This window comes from Oncorhynchus kisutch, linkage group LG6 (genome assembly GCF_002021735.2).
Source record: "Oncorhynchus kisutch isolate 150728-3 linkage group LG6, Okis_V2, whole genome shotgun sequence".
In the NCBI taxonomy this organism is placed as follows: Eukaryota; Metazoa; Chordata; class Actinopteri; order Salmoniformes; family Salmonidae; genus Oncorhynchus; species Oncorhynchus kisutch.
In genome coordinates, this window is record NC_034179.2 from 15,742,097 (window position 1) to 15,763,782 (window position 21,686).

Sequence of the window (21,686 nt, forward strand, 5' to 3'; positions counted from 1 at the left end):
AATACAGGAATAGGCTTAATTTGGGTCTGGGAAACCAACCCTAAGGCAGAACATTTGCAAGATAGGTCAGAATTGCACACACAACTACATCTAAGGTTAAATCGTCCGGAACCAGAAGCTAACCTTATTGGCCACGTCCCCGAAGGTGAGGTTGGTAAGGGCCATGCCAGCGTATCTCCTCAGAGTGACGCTGTAGTGGTCACTGGTGAGGCCGTATATTTCACAGTCCACTTGGAGGAGCTCCCCTATAGCCTGCAGCCCCCCTGGGAACACACAGCACAGCAGGAGAAATGTCAATCAATCATTGAATGAGTCTGCCCCATGAAAGTTCTACTATATGAGGTCCCATGCCAGACATTGCATAAGAGCCTACATCTTTACAGGGATGAACACATGCATTAACCTACCTCTTTTCTGTTTTGGTTTCTTGGGTAATGAAACATTAAACCAATCAAATAAAGATTGTTTCATAATTTCTCTTTTTTTAAAGATAACTGCCTGGAAAGCAGTGGCAAGTGTCACCAAGTGGACTATACTGGTTAAATAGCCAAAATAAAAAATTGCATTTGGTCAGAACAACAGTTTTGAAGTGGATGCTTACCGAGCTCATTCATAGCGTGCCTGTGCTCTTCATCAAAGGACAGCTTCATTAGAACACACACCGCTGGGCAGATCTGATGCTCCACGGGAGAGGGCACTGGGACAAACACAATCCATTCTAATAAAAACAGATGACCCATCCAAATATCCATACCCTAACTAAAACACAGTTCATCCATCTGAAATAAGTAGGCCTTACACTCAAGTTGTCCTGTATTACCCTTCCAATTATCCATTTAAAACATTAAACAAATCAAGTACAAGTGATCTGAGCAGGAGGTACTGGTGGTTTACCCCTCCAAATACACAATGAAAAACAAAACCAACACAATTCATTACAACCGTCGCTTTAGTCCTTACTGGGTTGTTGTCCTACATTACTCATCCAAATAACCATACCCTAACCAAAGCATGCAATACATCTGAGCAGGCCTTACTGGGGTTTTTATCCTGGTCCACTCCCCTCTCATGGTTCTCCTGCCACTCCCAGCAGGTCTCGCAGTAAACCCTGATCTGTTCCAGGAGGTGCAGCACTCTGATCTCTCTGCGCCCTCTCTTATCGTCAGGCTGGGAGTGGATAATGTTATGGAGGGCGGCGCTGGCTCTCGCCCGGGCCTCCTTGCTGCCTCGGGAGTTCCCCAGCAGCACTGAGTCCTTGTATGGAATAGAATAAAAAAAACTGTTTATCACTTGAAAGTAATCATAAAAACACTCCTTTCCAAAGTGGTCCTTGACGGAATAAATAACACCTAGCCTAATGATCAAATCCAAGTTTGTCACATACTCCGAATACAGCAAGTGTAGACCTTACAGTGAAATGCTTACTCACGGGCCCAAACCAACAGTACGATTAAGTAAAAAAAAAAAGGTATTATGTGAACAATAAATAAATAAAACCGTATAAAGAGTGAAAAATAACAGTAGCGAGGCTATATACAGGCACAGGTTAGTCAGGCTAATTGAGGTAGTATGCACATGTAGATATGGTTAAAGTGACGACGCATATGTTAAACAGAGTGGCAGTAGCGTAAAAGAGGGGTTTGGAGGGTGGTGGGACAATGAGAATGGGGTTGTGCTCGGTCCTCCTTTTCCTGTAGTCCACAACCATCTCCTTTGTCTTGATTATGTTGAGGGATAGGTTGTTACTCTGGAACCACCCAGCCAGGTCTCAGACCTCCTCCCTATAGGTGGTCTCGTTGTCGGTGATCAGGCACTGCTGTGTCTTCTGCAAACTTAATGGTGTTGGAGTCGTGCCTGGCCACGCAGTCATGGGTGAACAGGGAGTACAGGAGGGGACTGAGCACGCACCCCTGAGGGGCTCAAGTGTTGAGGATCAGCGTGGCAGATGTGTTGCTACCTAACCTCACCACCTGTGGGCAGCCCATCAGGAAGTCCAGGATCCAGTTGCAGAGGGAGGTGTTTAGTGCCAGGATCCTTAGCGATGAGCTTTGAGGGTACTATGGTGTTGAACGCTGAGCTGTAGTCAATGAAAAGCATTCTCACGTAGGTGTTCCTTTTGTCCAGGTGGGAAAGGGCAGTATGGAGTGCAATAGAGATGGCATCATCTGTGGATCTGTTTGGGAGGTATTAAATGGGAGTGGGTCTAAGGTTTCTGGGATAATGGTGTTAATGTGAGCCATTACCAGACTTTCAAAGCACTTCATGGCTACGGACGTGAGTGCTAAATCAAATCAAATTTTATTTGTCACATACACATGGTTAGCAGATGTTAATGCGAGTGTAGCGAAATGCTTGTGCTTCTAGTTCCGACAATGCAGTAATAACCAACAAGTAATCTAACTAACAATTCCAAAACTACTGTCTTATACACAGTGTAAGGGGATAAAGAATATGTACAATAAGGATATATGAATGAGTGATGGTACAGAGCAGCATAGGCAAGATACAGTAGATGGTATCGAGTACAGTATATACATATGAGATGAGTATGTAAACAAAGTGGCATAGTTAAAGTGGCTAGTGATACATGTATTACATAAGGATGCAGTCGATGATAGAGTACAGTATATACGTATGCATATGAGATGAATAATGTAGGGTAAGTAACATATAAGGTAGCATTGTTTAAAGTGGCTAGTGATATATTTACATCATTTCCCATCAATTCCCATTATTAAAGTGGCTGGAGTTGAGTCAGTGTCAGTGTGTTGGCAGCAGCCCCTCAATGTTAGTGGTGGCTGTTTAACAGTCTGATGGCCTTGAGATAGAAGCAGTTTTTCCAGTCTCTCGGTCCCAGCTTTGATGCACCTGTACTGACCTCGCCTTCTGGATGATAGCGGGGTGAACAGGCAGTGGCTCGGGTGGTTGATGTCCTTGATGATCTTTATGGCCTTTCTGTAACATCGGGTGGTGTAGGTGTCCTGGAGGGCAGGTAGTTTGCCCCCGGTGATGCGTTGTGCAGACCTCACTACCCTCTGGAGAGCCTTACGGTTGAGGGCGGAGCAGTTGCCGTACCAGGCGGTGATACAGCCCGCCAGGATGCTCTCGATTGTGCATCTGTAGAAGTTTGTGAGTGCTTTTGGTGACAAGCCAAATTTCTTCAGCCTCCTGAGGTTGAAGAGGCGCTGCTGCGCCTTCTTCACGATGCTGTCTGTGTGGGTGGACCAATTCAGTTTGTCTGTGATGTGTATGCCGAGGAACTTAAAACTTGCTACCCTCTCCACTACTGTTCCATCGATGTGGATAGGGGGGTGTTCCCTCTGCTGTTTCCTGAAGTCCACAATCATCTCCTTAGTTTTGTTGACGTTGAGTGTGAGGTTATTTTCCTGACACCACACTCCGAGGGCCCTCACCTCCTCCCTGCAGGCCGTCTTGTCGTTGTTGGTAATCAAGCCTACCACTGTTGTGTCGTCCGCAAACTTGATGAATGAGTTGGAGGCGTGCGTGGCCACGCAGTCGTGGGTGAACAGGGAGTACAGGAGAGGGCTCAGAACGCACCCTTGTGGGGCCCCAGTGTTGAGGATCAGCGGGGAGGAGATGTTGCCTACCCTCACCACCTGGGGGCGGCCCGTCAGGAAGTCCAGTACCCAGTTGCACAGGGCGGGGTCGAGACCCAGGGTCTCGAGCTTGGAGGGTACTATGGTGTTGAATGCCGAGCTGTAGTCGATGAACAGCATTCTCACATAGGTATTCCTCTTGTCCAGATGGGTTAGGGCAGTGTGCAGTGTGGTTGAGATTGCATCATCTGTGGACCTATTTGGGCGGTAAGCAAATTGGAGTGGGTCTAGGGTGTCAGGTAGGGTGGAGGTGATATGGTCCTTGACTAGTCTCTCAAAGCACTTCATGATGATGGAAGTGAGTGCTACAGGGCGGTAGTCGTTTAGCTCAGTTACCATAGCTTTCTTGGGAACTGGAACAATGGTGGCCCTCTTGAAGCATGTGGGAACAGCAGACTGGTATAGGGATTGATTGAATATGTCCGTAAACACACGACCACATCTGGTCCGTGACTGGGCTGGATTTCTTCCTGTAGTCCATGATTGACTGTAGACCCTGCCACATGCCTCGTGTCTGAGCCGTTGAATTGAGATTCTACTTTGTCTCTGTACTGACGCATAGCTTGTTTGATAGCCTTGCGGAGGGAATAGCTGCACTGTTTGTATTTGGTCATGTTACCAGACACCTTGCCCTGATTAAAAGCAGTGGTTCGCGCTTTCAGTTTCACACGAATGCTGCCATCAATCCACGGTTTCTGGTTAGGGAATGTTTTAATCGTTGCGAATCAGCGTATTCGTCAATATTGTTATCTGGCGCAATACGAAACATATCCCAGTCCACGTGATGGCAGCAGTCTTGGAGTGTGGAGTCAGCTTGGTCGGACCAGCGTTGGACAGACCTCTGCGTGGGAGCCTCGTTTTAGTTTCTGTCTGTAGGCAGGGATCAACAAAATGGAGTCGTGGTCAGCTTTTCCGAAAGGGGGGCGGGGCAGGGCCTTATATGCGTCGCGGAAGTTAGAGTAACAATGATCCAGGGTCTTTCCACCCCTGGTTGCGCAATCGATATGCTGATAAAATTTAGGGAGTCTTGTTTTCAGATTAGCCTTGCTAAAATCCCCAGCTACAATGAATGCAGCCTCCGGATATATCGTTTCCAGTTTGCAGAGAGTTAAATAAAGTTCGTTCAGAGCCATAGATGTGTCTGCTTGGGGGGGGGGGATATATACGGCTGTGATTATAATCGAAGAGAATTCTCTTGGTAGATAATGCGGTCTACATTTGATTGTGAGGAATTCTAAATCAGGTGAAGAGAAGGATTTGAGTTCCGGTATGTTTCTTTCATCACACCATGTCACGTTGGCCATAAGGCATACGCCCCCGCCCCTCTTCTTACCAGAAAGATGTTCGTTTCTGTCGGCGCGATGCGTGGAGAAACCCGCTGGCTGCACCGCTTCGGATTGCGTCTCTCCAGTTAGCCATGTTTCCGTGAAGCAGAGAACGTTACAGTCTCTGATGTCCCTCTGGAATGCTACCCTTGCTCGGATTTCATCAACCTTGTTGTCAAGAGACTGGACATTGGCAAGAAGAATGCTAGGGAGTGGTGCACGATGTGCCAGTCTCCGGAGTCTGATGGTGAGTTGACGCTGATCTTATATTCAGTAGTTATTCTCGACTGTATGTAATGAAACCTAAGATGACCTGGGGTACTAATGTAAGAAATAACACGTAAAAAAAAAAAAATAACTGCATAGTTTCCCAGGAACGCGAAGCGAGGCGGCCATCTCTGTCGGCGCCGGAAGTCTGTAGTCGGGTCTGTAGTCATTTAGGCAGGTTACCTTAGTGCTCTTAGGTACAGGGACTATGGTGGTCTGCTTGAAACCTGTTGGTATTACAGACTCAGACAGGGACAAATGTCATTGAAGACACCTGCCAGTTGGTCAGCACATGCCCGGAGCACACGTCCTGGTAATCAGTCTCGCCCCGCGGCCTAGTGAATGTTGACCTGATTAAATTGTCTCACTCACATCGGCTACGGAGAGAGTTTTCACACAATCGATTTAGCTCGTCTGGAAGGTTCGGTTCACTGGGCAGCTCGTGGCTGTGCATCCCTTTGTAGACTGTAATAGTTTGCAAGCCCTGCCACATCTGACGAGCGTCGTAGCCTGTGTAATACGATTCGATCTTAGTCCTGTACTGACGCTTTGCCTATTTGATGGTTCGTCGAAGGGCATAGCAGGATTTCTTATAAGCTTCCGGCTTAGAGTCCCGCACCTTGAAAGCGACAGCTCCACCCTTTAGCTCAGTACGAACGTTGCCTGTAATCCATGGCTTCTGGTTGGGGTATGTACTAGAGGGCGACCGATTAATTGGGGCCGATTTCAAGTTTTCATAACAAATCGGTAATTGGCATTTTTGGACGCAGATTTTTGCCGATAATATTGCATTCCATGAGGAAACTGCATTGCAGGCTGAACAGCTGTTACGCGAGTGCAGCAAGGCGCCAAGGTAAGTTGCTAGCTAGCATTAAACGTATGTAAAAAACAATCAATCTTCACATAATCACTAGTTAACCTAGTAATATATCAACCATGTGTAGTTAACTAGCTTGTCCTGCATTGCAAATAATCAATGCCGTGCCTGTTAATGTGTCATCGAATCACAGCCTACTTTGCCAAATGTGGGTTTTAACAAAAGCGCATTCCCGAAAAAAATCTATCGTTGCACGAATGTACCTAACCATAAACATTAATGCCTTTCTTAACCTCTTGAAGCTACGGGGCACTATTTTTATGTTTGGAAAAATAACGTTACCAAAGTAAACGGCCTATTTCTCAGGACCAGATGCTAGAATATGCATATAATTGACAGATTAGAATAGAAAACACTAAAGTTTCCAAAACTGTGAAAATATTGTCTGTGAGTATAACAGAACTGATATTGCAAGCGAAACCCTGAGGAAAATCAAACCAGGAAGTGGCTTCTATTTTGAAAACTCCATGTTCCATAGCCTGCCTCTGCTCCATTTAAAGGGATATCAACCAGATACCTTTTCCTATCACTTCCTCAAGGTGTCAGTCTTTAGACATAGTTTCAGGCTTTTATTTTGAAAAATGAGCGAGAAAGACAACATTGCGTCATTGTATGGCCGGGTGCCAGCAGCGTTTTGCTTGACGCAACAGAGTTTGGGCAGCCATTGCCTTTCCCTCTAATACTGATAAAGACAGGTGCAGTTGATATGTTATCGATTATATTTTAAAAACAACTTAATTGATTCTAAAAAACATTTGACATGTTTCTGTGGACATTACAGATACTATTGGAATTTGTCTGCATTGTCGTGACTGCTCTTTCCTGTGGATTTCTGAACATAAGGCGCCAAAAAAAGGGAGGTATTTTGGAAAACATCCGAAGATCAAAGGTGAACGATTAATTTGATTGCTTTTCTGATTCGTGACCACGCTACTTGATGCTAGGTGTACATAATATTTTGTCGAGCGATCGATAAACTTAAACGCTTGGATTACTTTCGATGTAAAGCATATTTTCGAAATCTGACACGACAGGTGGATTAACAAAAGGCTAAGCTGTGTTTTTCTATATTGCACTTGTGATATGAATATAAATATTTTTAGTAATATTATTTGAATGTGGCGCTATGCAATTCAGCAGTTGTTGATGACAATTATCCCGCTACAGGGATGGGTAGCGTCAAGTTAAAATCAATACACCGAAGTATATTTTTTTAAACCTGCATGTTTAGTTAAGAAATTCGTGTTAGCAGGCAATATTAACTAGGGAAATTGTGTCACTTCTCTTGCGTTCATTGCACGCAGAGTCAGGGTATATGCAATAGTTTGGGTGCCTGGCTAGTTTAACTAATTCTCCAGAATTTTACATAATTACGACAACATTGAAGATTATGCAATGTAACAGCAAAATTTTGACTCAGGGTTGCCACCCGTTCGATAAAATATGGAACAGTTTCCGGATTTGACCATATTAATGGCCAATGGCTCGAATGTCTGTGTTTATTATAATTAAGTCTATGATTTGATAGAGCGGTCTGACTGTGTGGTGGTAGGCGGCAGCAGGCTCGTAAGCATTCATAAAAACGTTACTGCATTTGCCAGCAGCTCTTAGCAATGCTTGCTTCACAGCGCTGTTTATGACTTCAAGCCTATCAACTCCTGAGATTAGGCTGGCAATACTAAAGTGCCTATTAGAACATCCAATAGTCAAAGGTATATGAAATACAAATGGTAGAGAGAAATAGTCGACGTGTCAAAATTCCTATAACTACAACCGAAAAAATTCTTAGCTGGGAATATTGAACTACGAGCTTTCATATGTTCTTATGTTCAGAACAAGGAACATAAACGTTTGCTTTTTTACATGGTACATATTGCACTTGTACTTTGTTCTCCAACACTGTTTTTGCATTATTTAACCAAATTGAACAGGTTTCATTATTTATTTGAGACTAAATAAATTAAATCTATGTATTAAGTTCAAATAAAGTGTTCATTGTCCATTCAGTGTTGTTGTAATTGTCATTATTACGAAAAAAAATGTATATATTAAAATAAATGTATAAAAATTAATTTAAAAACGGACGATTAATCGGTATCTGCTTTTTTTGGTCCTCCAATAATCGTATCGGCGTTGAAAAATCATAATCGATCGACCTCTAGTATGTACGTACAGTCAATGTTGGGACGATGTCCTAGAAGTACTTATTGATGAAGCCAGTGACAGATGTGCTGTACTCCTCAATGCCATTGGAAGGATCCCGGTACACGTTCCAGTCTGTGCTAGCAAAACAGTCCTGTAGTTTAGCATCTGCTTCTTCTGACCACTTCTTTTAATAGACCGAGTCACTGCTGCTTCCTGCTTTAATTTTTGCTTGTAAGCAGGAATCAGGAGGATAGAATTGTGGTCAGATTTACCAAATGGAGGGCGAGCTTTGTATGTGTCTCTGTGTGGAGTACAGGTGATCTAGAATTTTTTTCCCCCTGGTTGCACATTTAACATGTTGATAGAAATTAGGTCAAACTGATTTATGTTTCACCGGAATTAAAATCCCCAGCCACTAGGAGCGCAGCCTCCGGGTGAGCAGTTTCCTGTTTGCTGACTGAGTGCAGTCTTAGGTGCCAGCATCTGTCTGTGGTGGTAATTAAACAGCCATGAAACAGCCATGAAAAGCAAATCGTGAGTTCCACAGTTTATCATAAGATACTCTACTTCAGAAGAGCAAAATATAGAGACTTCCTTATATTTCGTGCACAAGCTGTTTACAAATATGCAGACCCCCTCGTCTTATCGAGGAGTGTGCTGTTCCATCTTGCCGGTGCAGCGTATATCCCGCTAGCTAAATATCCATGTCATCATTCAGCCACGATTCCGGGAAACATAAGCCGTTACAGTTTTTGATGTCCCATTGGTAGGATATTCGTGATTGTACCTCGCCTAATTTATTGTCCAATGATTGCACATTGGCAAGTAATTTTGACGTAACGGCAGCTTTCCCACTTGCCGTCTATGGATCCTTACGAGGCACCCCGCGCTGTGTCCTCTGTACCTGAGTATCTTTCTCTGGCCGATGACGGGGATGTTGGCCTTGTCGGGTGTTCAAAGTACATCCTGTGCGTCCTGCTTGTTGAAGAAAAAAATCTGTCTAATTCGAGGGGAGTGATCGCTGTCCTGATATCCAGAAGCTCTTTTTTGCAGTAAGATACAGTGGCAGAAACATTATGTAAAAACTAAGTTACAAATAACCCCAAAATTTGTCACTTGAAAGTATTATTTAAAACACTCCTTTCCAAAGTCGTTCTCGACTAAATAAATAACACCTAGCCCAATGACAAAGAATAAGACAAAATTACCAAACAAAAACATTACAAACCTTGTCGTTGCCATGGAGGAGTTGGATGAGTAAGGGAAGACAGCCTGACTGGCGCATGGCGATGCAGCTGTCCTGGGAGCTGGACATGGCTAGCAGAGTGCGAGACATGTCATCTTTATCATGGGTCCCCAGCATGGAAAGAAGGGAGTAAACCATCTCCACCTATTATAGGGTTAGAGGGCCAACTGTGAGAACAACTACTTTGAAGACACGCCCTGATGATACATAGGTCAATTATTTATATCGAAATGTATCAAATTGTCCCACTTGGGATGCTATCTAATTTGTGAGCTACCCTCGGTTTAAAAAAGCACATTTCTATTACATTTTTAAACTAGATAACATTTCACATTTTTGGTTTGGGCATAGACAGAGCTCATGTGGTTTATTATTAAGGGGGGGGGGGGGGGGTCGTTTGATGAGAACAGCCATACTACATCAACCTGAGTGGTAGTAGAATCTCTGGATACCTTGGTGCCCAAGTGACTGGTCAGTCTGCGGGGCACAGAGTAACTACCCCCACCCAAACTCATTTCACTGGCAGAGTCCTGATCCAGGCGAGAGCTGGAACCCTAGATGAGAAACATTTATTTTTTTCAACTTTTTAAAAGCTTTTTTAAAATTAAAATGTATTCATATTGCTTCCTAGCAATTTCCTACAGTATAACATCTTCGCCTTTCTCATAAAAGCCATTAGTGTGTCAGTTCTTCCATAGAACAATCCCAGCAACCTCATTCATTCTGCTAAGAATCAAGGGAAGTCCGACTACATTACATTTTAAAAGTCATTAAAATATTAATCCAACGGTTTCATCGCAAGTCTCAGGGATAAAACCTACTATGGAGTAAGACACGAATCATTAGCATTAAATGGAAAGTCAAGGCACTAAGCACGGCAAAAAAGGCAGCTCACGACAGCTCAGCTAAACTCTCCTAACCAACATTTCCAGTCAGTCCAATGGTGGAAGATATTTTCTGGAGCATTATAGGACCAAAGGAAGGAAATTAATCCGTCAAATGTTAACTACAAATCTCTGGGGGTGCAAGCATTGTGTTAAGTTTGAGATGGACTACATTGCAGTCAAACTATGCTATATCACAGTCTACAAATCACATTGCATTCCAATATCCGACTCAATTATTTAATAATGATCCCTTCAAACACGCCAATTGTCTTGGATCAGGTATGGAAGGCGAGTCGTACCTGAGAACACCCAGCGCTAGGCCCACCACTGTCCCCTGAAGCATGGCCTGCCTCATCCTGGGCAGCCGGGTCATGCTTGCTCTGCACGAGGGAAAGAAAGAGGGAAAGAAGGGTCAGACCTCCAAAAAGGAGCAAAGCATTCATGTAGCAGGCTAAATGAGAGTAACGAGTCAGAGAACGCAGAACCAGTCACCTGGAAGAGAAGAGGAAGAATCCGTTCAAAAAGAGGAAAGAGAAAACAGCAGGATGAGAGACTGGAAGGAAGGAAAGGGAGAGAGAGTGCAAGACAGAATGAGGACGAGTGAGAGAGAGTGGGCGAGGGAGACGGGAGTGATGGCAATAGAGAGATCGAGAGTGGGCGTGAAAAACTCAAAGAAACCGAGCAATGGTGACTACGGTTGCAAAGGGTCGGAAGCTTTCCGGTAAATTTTATGATACGTTTTTATTACAATACTGGGTGGGGTGAATAGATTTTATATGACACAAACAAAGCATGTAAACTAGTAAATAGCCTACAGCAAAGTGTTTAATTTGTTAACCATTTCTGCTAATTAGTTTTTGCTACCATGTGGGTTTTCTATTGCATGAGCCTGCTAACTGAGTGTTAATTCACCCGTTTCCATACATGTTTCATTTTAAAACATGTATCTTACAAAGGATTGTTTAATCTAACTGCTTAACTATATATCTGTACGAGATTTTTTTCTCATCTTTACAGGAAAATGCCATGGGCACTATCTGATGTGTGGAGACATTTCACTGCAGCGAATGTAGAAGGAAAAACTGTGTACATTTGCTAATACTGTACCAAATCATGTGCGAAGAATGCAACAAAGATGCAGAATCTTCTGGCCAAGTGGATAAAGTTCCCTCAGCACTCACAACAAGCTACCTCTGACAAAAATCCCTCTACTTCCATTTGTGGTGAAAGTGATGAATCAGACAAAGCTCATGGTCTTGCTCAAGCTCTGTATGCAGCTGCTTCACCTCTGATACTCACAGGCAATGTGTATTGGAAGAGATTTCTGAATGTTCTTCGCCCAGCATACACCCCTCCCAGCAGATATGCTTTATCTACTCATTTGCTGGCTGCATCACTACAGTGTCTCGCCACCTTGGCCTGGATGAGGGCAAGGTTCTCGGCAGTTCCAAGCAAGGGCTTTGAGATGGAGATGCAATATGGCAGTCGTGCCAACATCGCATCGGCCACCTGGTAGAAGGGACTTTGTGGATCTGAGGCTCTTTCCCCTGTTGCCTTTAAAGCCCACCAACAATCAGTATCTCACTGATCATCCCTAAAGCCAAAACCTCATTTGGCCGCCTTTCCTTCCAGTTCTCTGCTGCCTGTGACTGGAACGAATTGCAAAAATCGCGGAAGTTGGAGACTTATCTCCCTCACCAACTTTAAACATCTGCTATCTGAGAAGCTAACCAATCGCTGCAGCTGTACATAGACCATCGGTAAATAGCCCACCCAATTTACCTACCTCATCACCATTCTGTTTTTATTTATTTACTTTTCTGCTCTTTTGCACACCAGTATCTCTAACTGCACATGACCATCTGATCATTTATCACTGCTAAATTGTAATTATTCCCCTACCTCCTCATGCCTTTTGCACACAATGTATATTGACTTTTTTTTCTACTGGTTATTAACTTGTATATTGTTTACTCCATGTGTAACTCTGTGTTGCTGTCTGTTTACACTGCTATGCTTCATCTTGGCCAGGTCGCAGTTATAAATGAGAACTTGTTCTCAACTAGCCTACCTGGTTAAATAAAGGTGGGAGAAAAAAAAATGGAGAAAAAAAACTGGTCCTTGTTTGGGAACACACACACCAGGCTGACCAATATAAAGGGTTGAAAAATTGGTGGCCATCTGGGAAAATGAGGCTTTTTGAGCCGGACAACTAGCGATCCTCAACAAGGTTGGAAAGTGACAGTGAAGATGAGGCCTCAGTGTCTGATGTTCAAGAGGTGGACATTGAGGAGGTCAAGGGAGAAGACATGGAAGCCTGAGAGGAAGACAACCAAAGCTTTAGTTTAGACTTTCATTTATTTATATATATAACATTTTGGGGAGATGCGATGATCATTGGGGATCATTCAATATTCCATTTGTTGTTCATTGAAATCATCCCATGTGAAGAGTCAACTCATTTAATTAAAGTTCTATTCATTACTAAAGTTTTTTGTTATTTCTATTAGGATTTAATCATTTGCAACTATGTCTACTTATGATAAGGTTAAAGGTTTTTGTTTGTCTCCATATGATATGGTAAATATATCCAATGCAAAAAACATTACATTTAAATGGAATTAATATTCATTTGCATATATTTCTGTTAATTCCCATGGAAAGTTTCCACCTCTGAATATTCCCCAAAATGTGAAACCCTGATGGATAGAGCATTCAGTCACTAGGCTAGCTAGGGCAGCTGCAGGAGCATCAGGCTTCCTCATCCCTGACCTACATAAGCTGTAGCTCAGCCTGCAGGATGACAGTCGAAGAGGGGGGAATTAAATGTGTCCAATGATTTATCCACTCATGTAGAGGGGGAAAAGCATGTAAGCCAGCACACATGCAGGGAACGAGACAAGTAGTGTACACACAATTACCAACAGACAAAAACACACGAGCACGTATACTGTATGGGCCACCAAACAAAGATCTCACATGATGCAGGCATGAGTGCACTGGCTTGAATACAGTATTCGTGCACACTGACGCATGAACACACATACCAAGGCCTTATGGCTTCTCGGCTGTGCATCCAACAGGAGCAGAAGGTAGGTCACTGGTTGACTGACTGCACACATGCTCAGTCATCAGGTCAGCTAATGTGTGTGCTGCAGTCGAACAGGTCCCCCTTCATTCAATTAAAATTGGATGGAAAATAAGACTAATATATAGATTGTGTGCAGGTCTGTCTCACACGGGCTCTTCTCTTTGTGCCAGACTGTGTTCAAATGCCTTCTGTACATGCATGTATGAATGCACAGTGCCATGCAAAAGTATTAATCCCCTTGGTATTTTGCCTAATTTGTTGCATTACAACCTGTAATTTAAATAGATTTTTATTTTATATTTCATATAAAAATGGACAAAATAGTTCAAATTGGTGAAGTGAAATGAAAAAGTACTTGCTTCAAAAAACAGAAAAGTGGTGCGTGCCTATGTATTCACCCACTTTGCTATGGAGCCCCTAAATAAGATCTGGGGCAACCAATTACCTTCATAAGTCACAAAGTCTACCTGTATGCAATCTAAGTTTCACATGATCTCAGTATACAGTTGAAGTCAGAAGTTCACATACACCTTAGCCAAAAACATTAACTCAAAGTTGAACAATTCCTGGCATTTAATCCTAGTAAAAAGTACCTGTTTTAGGTCAGTTAGTTTCACAACTTTATTTTAAGAAAGTGAAATGTCAGAATAATAGTAGAGAGAAGGATTTCTTTCATCACATTCCCAGTGGGTCAGAAGTTGACACACACAATTAGTATTTGGTAGCATTGCCTTTAAATTGTTGAACTTGGGTCAAATGTTTCAAGGAGCCATCCACAAGCTTCCCACAATAAGTTGGGTGAATTTTGGCCTACCTAACGGAGTCAGGTTTGTCGGCATCCTTGCTCGTACATGCTTTTTCAGCTCTGCCCACACATTTTATATAGGATTGAGGTCAGGGCTTTGTGACGGCCACTCCAATACCCTGACTTTGTCCTTAAGCCAATTTGCCACAACTTTGGAAGTATGCTTGGGGTAATTGTCCACTTGGAAGACCCATTTGCGACCAAGCTCTAACTTCCTGACTGATGTCTTCAGATGTTGCTTCAATATATCCACATAATTTTCCTGCCGCATGAAGCCATTGATTTTGTAAAGAGCACCAGTCCCTCCTGCAGCAAAGCACCCCCACAACATGATACTGCCACCCCCATCATCACGGTTGGTATGGTGTTCTTCGGCTTGCAAGGCTTTTCCTCCAAACATGAATGGTCATTATGGCCAAACAGTTCTATTTGTGTTTCATCAGACCAAAACAAAATTTCTCCAAAAAGTACGATCTTTGTCTCCATGTGCAGTTGCAAACCGCAGTCTGGCTTTTTTATGCCGGATTTGAAGATTCAGTCTTCCCAGCCTGGTGCAGATCTACAATTTTGTTTCTGGTGTCCTTTGACAGCTCTTTGGTCTTGGCCATAGTGGAGTTTGGAGTGTGACTGTTTGAGGTTGTGGACAGGTGTCTTTTATACTGATAACAAGTTCAAACAGGTGCCATTAATACAGGTAACGAGTGGAGGACAGAGGAGCCTCTTAAAGAAGAAGTTACAGGTCTGTGAGAGCCAGAAATCTTGCTTGTTTGTAGGTGACCAAATACTTATTTTCCACCATAATTTGCAAATAAATTCATAAAAAATCCTACAATGTGATTTTCTGGATTTTTTTTCTCATTTTGTCTGTCATAGTTGAAGTGTACCTATGATGACAATTACAGGCCTCTCATCTTGTTAAGTGGGAGAACTTGCACAATTGGTGGCTGACTAAATACTTTTTTTGCCCCACTGTATATACATAAATAAATACAATTAAAAATAATCGGATTAAGATTAATCGGTAACGGCTTTTTTGGTCCTTCAATAATCGGCATCGGCATTGAAAAATCATAATCGATCGACCTCTAATACCCGCCATGTTGTGGAGTCAACAGAAGTCAGAAATAGCATTAGAAATATTCACTTACTTTTGATGATCTTCATCAGAATGCACCCCCAGAAATCGCAGTTCCACAATAAATGTTTGTTTTGTTCGATAAAGTCCATCATTTATGTCCAAATAGCTCATTTTTGTTTGCGCGTTCAGTTCACAAATCCAAATTCATGAGGCGCAGGCACACTTAGTCCAGACGAAAATTCAAAAAAAGTTATAAAGTTCGTAAAAACATGTCACTTCCTGATTGGATTTTTTTTAAATCAGGTTTTTGCCTGCCATATGAGTTCTGTTATACTCACAGACATCATTCAAACAGTTTTAGAAACTTCAGATTGTTTTCTATCCAAATCTACTAACTTGGATAATATGAATATCTTCGCTTCTGGGCCTGAGTAGCAGGCAGTTTACTCCTTATTCATCCAAGCTACTCAATACTGCCCCCCATCCATAAGAAGTTAACTTTTTTGGGACTGGGGGCAGTATTGAGTAGCTTGGATGAAGCTTCAGTGGTAGGCATAGTGTGTAATTCTAAGGATACAATCCCCCAGAATATTAATTTTAATTCCAGGTTGTAAGGCAACAAAATAGGAAACATGCCAAGGGGGGTGAATACTTTCACAAGCCACTATGTATACATGCACACACTATCGTTCAAAAGTTTGGGGTCACTTAGACATTTACTTGTTTGAAAGAAACATACATTTTCTGTCCATTAAAATATCAAATTGATCCGTGTAGACATTGTCAATGTTGTAAATGACTATTGTAGCTGGAAAAATCTACATAGGCATACAGAGGCCCATTATCAGCAACCATTACTCCTGTGTTCCAATAGCACGTTGTATTAGCTAATCCAAGTTAATCATTTAAAAAAAGGCTAATTGATCATTAGAAAACTATTTTGCAATTATGTTAGCAGAGCTGAAAACTGTTATTCTGATTTAAGAAGCAATCAAAAAAATGGAATTCTTTAGACCAGTTGAGTATCTGGAGCATCAGTATTTGTGGGTTCAATTACAGGCTCTGGTCAAAAGTTTTGAGAATAACAAATGTTAGTGGAAATTAAGTTTGCTGCTTCAGTGTCTTTAGATATTTTTGTCAGATGTTACTATGGAATACTGAAGTATAATAACAAGCATTTCATAAGTGTCGAAAGCTTTTTTTGCAAAGAGTATTTGCAGTGTTGACCCTTTTTCAAGACCTCTGCAATCCGCCCTGGCATGCTGTCAATTAACTTCTGGGCCACTTCCTGACTGATGGCAGCCCATTCTTGCATAATCAATGCTTGGAGTTTGTCATAATTTGTGGGGTTTTTGTCCACCCGCCTCTTGAGGATTGACCACAAGTTCTCAATGGGATTAAGGTCTGGGGAGTTTCCTGGCCATGGACCCAACATATCGATGTTTTGTTCCCCGAGCAACTTAGTTATCACTTTGGCCTTATGGCAAGGTGGAAAAGGCATTGTTCATCACCAAACTGTTCCTGGATGGTTGGGAGAAGTTGCTCTAGGAGGATGTGTTGGTATCATTCTTTATTCATGGCTGTGTTCTTAGGCAAAATTGTGAGTGAGCCCACTCCCTTGGCTGAGAAGCAACCACACACATGAATGGTCTCAGGATGCTTTACTGTTGGCATGACAGGACTGATGGTAGCGCTCACCTTGTCTTCTCCGGACAAGCTTTTTTCCGAAGGCCCCAAACAATCGGAAAGGGGATTCAGAGAAAATGACTTTACCCCAGTCCTCAGCAGTCCAATCCCTGTACCTTTTGAAGAATATCAGTCTGTCCCTGATGTTTTTCCTGAAGAGAAGTGGCTTCTTTACTGCCCTTCTTGACACCAGGACATTCTCCAAAAGTCTTCGCCTCACTGTGCGTGCAGATGCACTCACACCTGCCTGCTGCAAATCCTGAACAAGCTCTGTACTGGTGGTGCCCCGATCCTGCTGCTGAATCAACTTTTGCTGGACTTTCTTGGGCGCCCTAAAGCCTTCTTCACAACAATTTAACCGCTCTCAAAGTTCTTGAAGATCCGATAAATGGTTGATTTAGGTGCAATCTTACTGGCAGCAATATCCTTGCCTGTGAAGCCCTTTTTGTGCAAAGCAATGACGGCACGCGTTTCCTTGCAGGTAACCATCGTTGAGAGAGCAAGAACAATTATTCCAAGCACCAGCCTCCTTTTGAAGCTTCCAGTCTGTTATTCAAACTCAAGCAGCATGACAGAGTGATCTCCAGCCTTGTCTTCAACACTCACACCCGTGTTAACTTCTCACGGATACGTTGGACGGTAGCGTCCCACCTGGCCAACATCCGGTGAAATTGCCGAGCGCCAAATAAAAGAATACGAAATTCAAATATTTAACATTCTTCAAAATATGTGTTGTACATCAAAATAAAGCTCAACTTCTTGTTAATCCAGCCAATGTGTCAGAATTCAAAAAGGCTTTACGGCAAAAGCAAACCATGCGATTATCTGAGGACAGCGCCCCGCATACAAATGCATGAGCAATCATATTTCAACCAGTCAGTTGAAACACAAAAGTCAGAAATAGCGATATATATGCCTTACCTTTGAAGATCTTCTGTTGACACTCCAAAAGGTCCTTTTGACGATAATTTCCTTTCACCCTGCATACCACTGCTGGTTTGCTTCTGAAGCTAAGCAGGGTTGGTCCTGGTCAGTCCCTGGATGAGAGACCAGATGCTGCTGGAAGTGGTGTTAGAGGGCCAGTAGGAGGCACACTTTCCTCTGGTCTAAAAAAAGAAATATCCCAATGCCCCAGGGCAGTGGAGTGTGCCTGTGTAGTGTGCCGTCTTTAGGATGGAACGTTAAACGGGTGTCCTGACTCTCTGAGGTCATTAAAGATCCCATGGCATTTATCGTAAGAGTAGGGGTGTTAGCCCCGGTGTCCTGGCTAAATTCCCAATCTGGCCCTCGAACCATCACGGTCACCTAATAATCCCTAGTTTACAGTTGGCTCATTCATCCCCCTCCTCTCCCCTGTAACTATTCCCCAGGTCATGGCTGCAAATGAGAAAGTGTTCTCAGTCAACTTACCTGGTAAAAATAACAGATAAATTAGCTGGCGCGCTTCAGTCAATAATCCACCCAGTTTCCCTCCTTCAAAATGAATCCCAAACGTTACCAAACTTATCCAAACAAGTCAATCAAAGTTTATAATCAAACCTTAGGTACCCGAATACAGAAATAAACTATAAAATTTAAGACTGAGAATCGTTATTGTCTTTACCGGAGATAAATAACAAAGAAGCGCTTTCCTCCACGCGCTTGGGAAAACTACAGCTAAAATGGGAGCCACCTTCTCTCATTTTTCCAAAAACCAGCATGAAACTCTAAAGACTGTTGACATCTTGTGGAAGCCCTGGGAACTGCAATCAGGGAGGATTTCACCCTATAATAAAAGTGCCAGCCATTGAAATCAGTGTTATGCTGAAATGTTTTTTGGGGGGGGGGTTGTCCTCAAGGTTTCACCTGCCATTTCAGTTCTGTTATACTCAGACATTATTTTAACAGTTTTAGACATTTAGTGTTTTCTATCCAAATCTACCAATTACATGCTTCTGGGCCTGAGTAGCAGGCAGTTTACTTTGGGCAAGATTTTCATCCAGACGTCAAAATACCGCCCCCTAGGCCAGAGGTTTACGAGAGGATCACTGCCATGATGTCAGCTGGTCCTTTTGTGGCAGGGCTGAAATGCAGTGGATGTTTTGTGGGGACGTTGCAATTCATCTGATCACTCTTCCTAACATTCTGGATTATATGCAAATTGCCATCATACAAACTGAGGCAGCAGACTTTGTGAAAATGAATATGTGTGTCATTCTAAAAACTTGGCCACGACTGTATGTATGCATGTATATGTTTACTGCTCCAGGGATATAATTAGTTTTGATTATATTATTGACTATTATGTATCGATATATTCCCCCCCCCCCCCACTTTATGCGAGGCACTGCAGAGAACACCGGAAGAAGAATTATCACTAAATTATCAGTGAACTATTGTAATGCGTGTCAATTAATCCCATATGGGATGGGTTTCCAATAGCTCTCTTTTTCATATTTAACACAAGGAGAGAGGACAGGAGAAAGCCTATGGTTGATTTCACCCCCAGAATCAGGGTCAGAAGTTATAAACCTGGAAGGAACAAGAGTTGCTTCCAGCATTCTAGTGTTCTTAGGAGCTGCTGTAAATGACGCTCTTGTTTAGAGGAGCAGAACACTGCAAAATGATTGGATGAGAGAGGACAGTGTGTTCAGTTCAGATAAATCACCATATCGGATCAGTAACAAAGCATTATTGTACACTTGTCCATGTGACATCGCTGTAACGCAGGGATGGAGGCTACGCATCAATCCCCATTGATTAGAAATGCGCACCCAGTACAACATCGAGGATTAAATGGATATCATCAAATGGGATGGCTGACTGACATGGCACGACACTCCGATGTAAGCAGCTTTTGGTTCTTTACATGACTCAAAGCCAACAAACTGTTCCCACAGAATGCCTGTTGAAATGGAGATGTCCACACAAGCCAGGCATTAGCCAGAATACAGAGAAAGTATTGCCAGAAATCACTGTAAATACATTTAGGGCTGGTTTCCCCAGACAAAGATTATGCTTAGTCCCAGACAAATCAAAGGGCATTGTAGTCATTTTAAACAGGAATAATGTGTCCGGGAAACCAGCCCTAAATATATTTACAGTGAGAAATTCGGTACCTCTATTGTTTCCAGCAATACTTTCTCTGTATTCTAGCTAGAACAAGGCCTAGAGGTACATTCTAGTGTATTACACCTGAGGCTGGGGTGAGTATCACATACCTCTGGTTCTGCAGGTGGAGACTGGACATGCTGTTGGATCTTCAGTATGTCCTTCTCTATCTGCTGAATACGAGTCACCCTCACCTGAAACACAGCAGGACATTTACAGGAAGCAATCACTCAGAGGATGATAACCGGATATTACAATTACCAAATCAAATTGTATTAGTCACATGTGCCGAATACAACAGGTGTAGGTAGACCTTACAGTGAATTTTCTACTTACGAGCCCCCAACCAACAACGCAGTTAAAAAAAATACAGACAAGAGATGAAAGTAACAAGTAGTTAAATAACAGCAGTAAAACAACAATAGCGAGACTATATACAGGGGGCACCAGTACAGAGTCAATGTGTAGGGTCGCCAGTTAGTTGAGGAGACTGGACATGCTGTTGGATGTAACACTGACTGAATTAAAGCATTCGTAGATGCAGACAGATGACTTAGAATTACAAAATTCTACAACAATTTACTAATTGTTCTACCGCAACTGCCTACATATCCATCCTACTTAGTATCCTTACTGGCCATTCTGTTCTTCCTGTGTGTATTTTTCCTAATCAAGGACTCATTCTATACATGTAATTTCTCTACCTGCTCTCCCTTTCATTTCACTGTATGCATTCATCATTTTAAACCTTTATTAACTAGGCAAGTCAGTTAAGAAAAAAGTATTATTTACAATGACGGCCTACCGGGGAACACTGGGTTAACTGCCTTATTATACAGGGGCAGAACGACAGATTTTTACCTTGTCGGCTCAGGGATTCGATACAGAAACCTTTCGGTTACTGGCCCAACGCTCTAACCACTAGGCTACCTGCCGCCCCAAATTCCTCTCATCCCTGACCTGTGCCCTCTTCTCCATATCCTGGCAGGTTCCCAGCTGTTTCTCCATGGCAGCTCTGATCTGCCTCGCCTCGTACTCCAGTTGCCTACGGGTCATATCCGTCTGCAGGGAGAACTGCTGCAACCGCAAACAGGATCAACAGACATCAGGCTTGGCGAAATGTTTAATATTTAATAAGCAGAGAGGATATCTGCATACTGTCAGTTATGGTATTTTGGGAGTATCTATACGTCACTATACTCCATCCCAACACACGGCATAATGCTGAACGACAAACAAACACTTACATTCTCAGTCAGTGGTAGGCTGTCGATCCTCTTGGTGAGGTTCTGCAGCTGTGCGTAATACTGGTCCTTCTTCTTCTCCTCTTTCTCCAGCTCCGCCATCAATAAGGACCTGATAAGATAGATACAATCGCACCAATCAGAGACCAAGTTTTTTTTTTATATATATAATTCAAAACTGACCGAAGTCAGACCAAATAAAGTCTAATCAAAGACAAAAACACATACAGCATACCAGAATAAAACAGGGTAGGTGTCCTGAATACAACCGCCTAATGCATCCTGTCTGTGACTAATGCCAGGAATACACTTTGCAACCTAACAATGT

The 21,686-nt window shown here is 42.8% G+C and overlaps 1 protein-coding gene across 8 annotated transcripts in view; it reads right to left on the reverse strand.

The window, feature by feature from the left end:
• LOC109892385 (adenomatous polyposis coli protein) overlaps nucleotides 1-21,686 on the reverse strand; it is a 52,344-nt gene that overhangs the window by 9,347 nt on the left and 21,311 nt on the right. For 4 of the 8 annotated variants that reach the window (XM_020484883.2, XM_020484884.2, XM_031826268.1 and 1 more), the window contains 9 exons: nucleotides 21,362-21,470; nucleotides 21,075-21,191; nucleotides 20,225-20,308; nucleotides 10,664-10,744; nucleotides 9,930-10,031; nucleotides 9,460-9,621; nucleotides 1,038-1,254; nucleotides 602-697; nucleotides 124-263 (listed from right to left, as the gene is read on the reverse strand). In XM_020484883.2, coding sequence (XP_020340472.1) covers nucleotides 124-263; nucleotides 602-697; nucleotides 1,038-1,254; nucleotides 9,460-9,621; nucleotides 9,930-10,031; nucleotides 10,664-10,744; nucleotides 20,225-20,308; nucleotides 21,075-21,191; nucleotides 21,362-21,470 — 1,108 coding nt within the window. The remainder of the gene's footprint in view (nucleotides 1-123; nucleotides 264-601; nucleotides 698-1,037; nucleotides 1,255-9,459; nucleotides 9,622-9,929; nucleotides 10,032-10,663; nucleotides 10,745-20,224; nucleotides 20,309-21,074; nucleotides 21,192-21,361; nucleotides 21,471-21,686) is intronic. The other 4 variants (XM_031826270.1, XM_031826271.1, XM_031826272.1 and 1 more) reach the window with 3 other exon arrangements.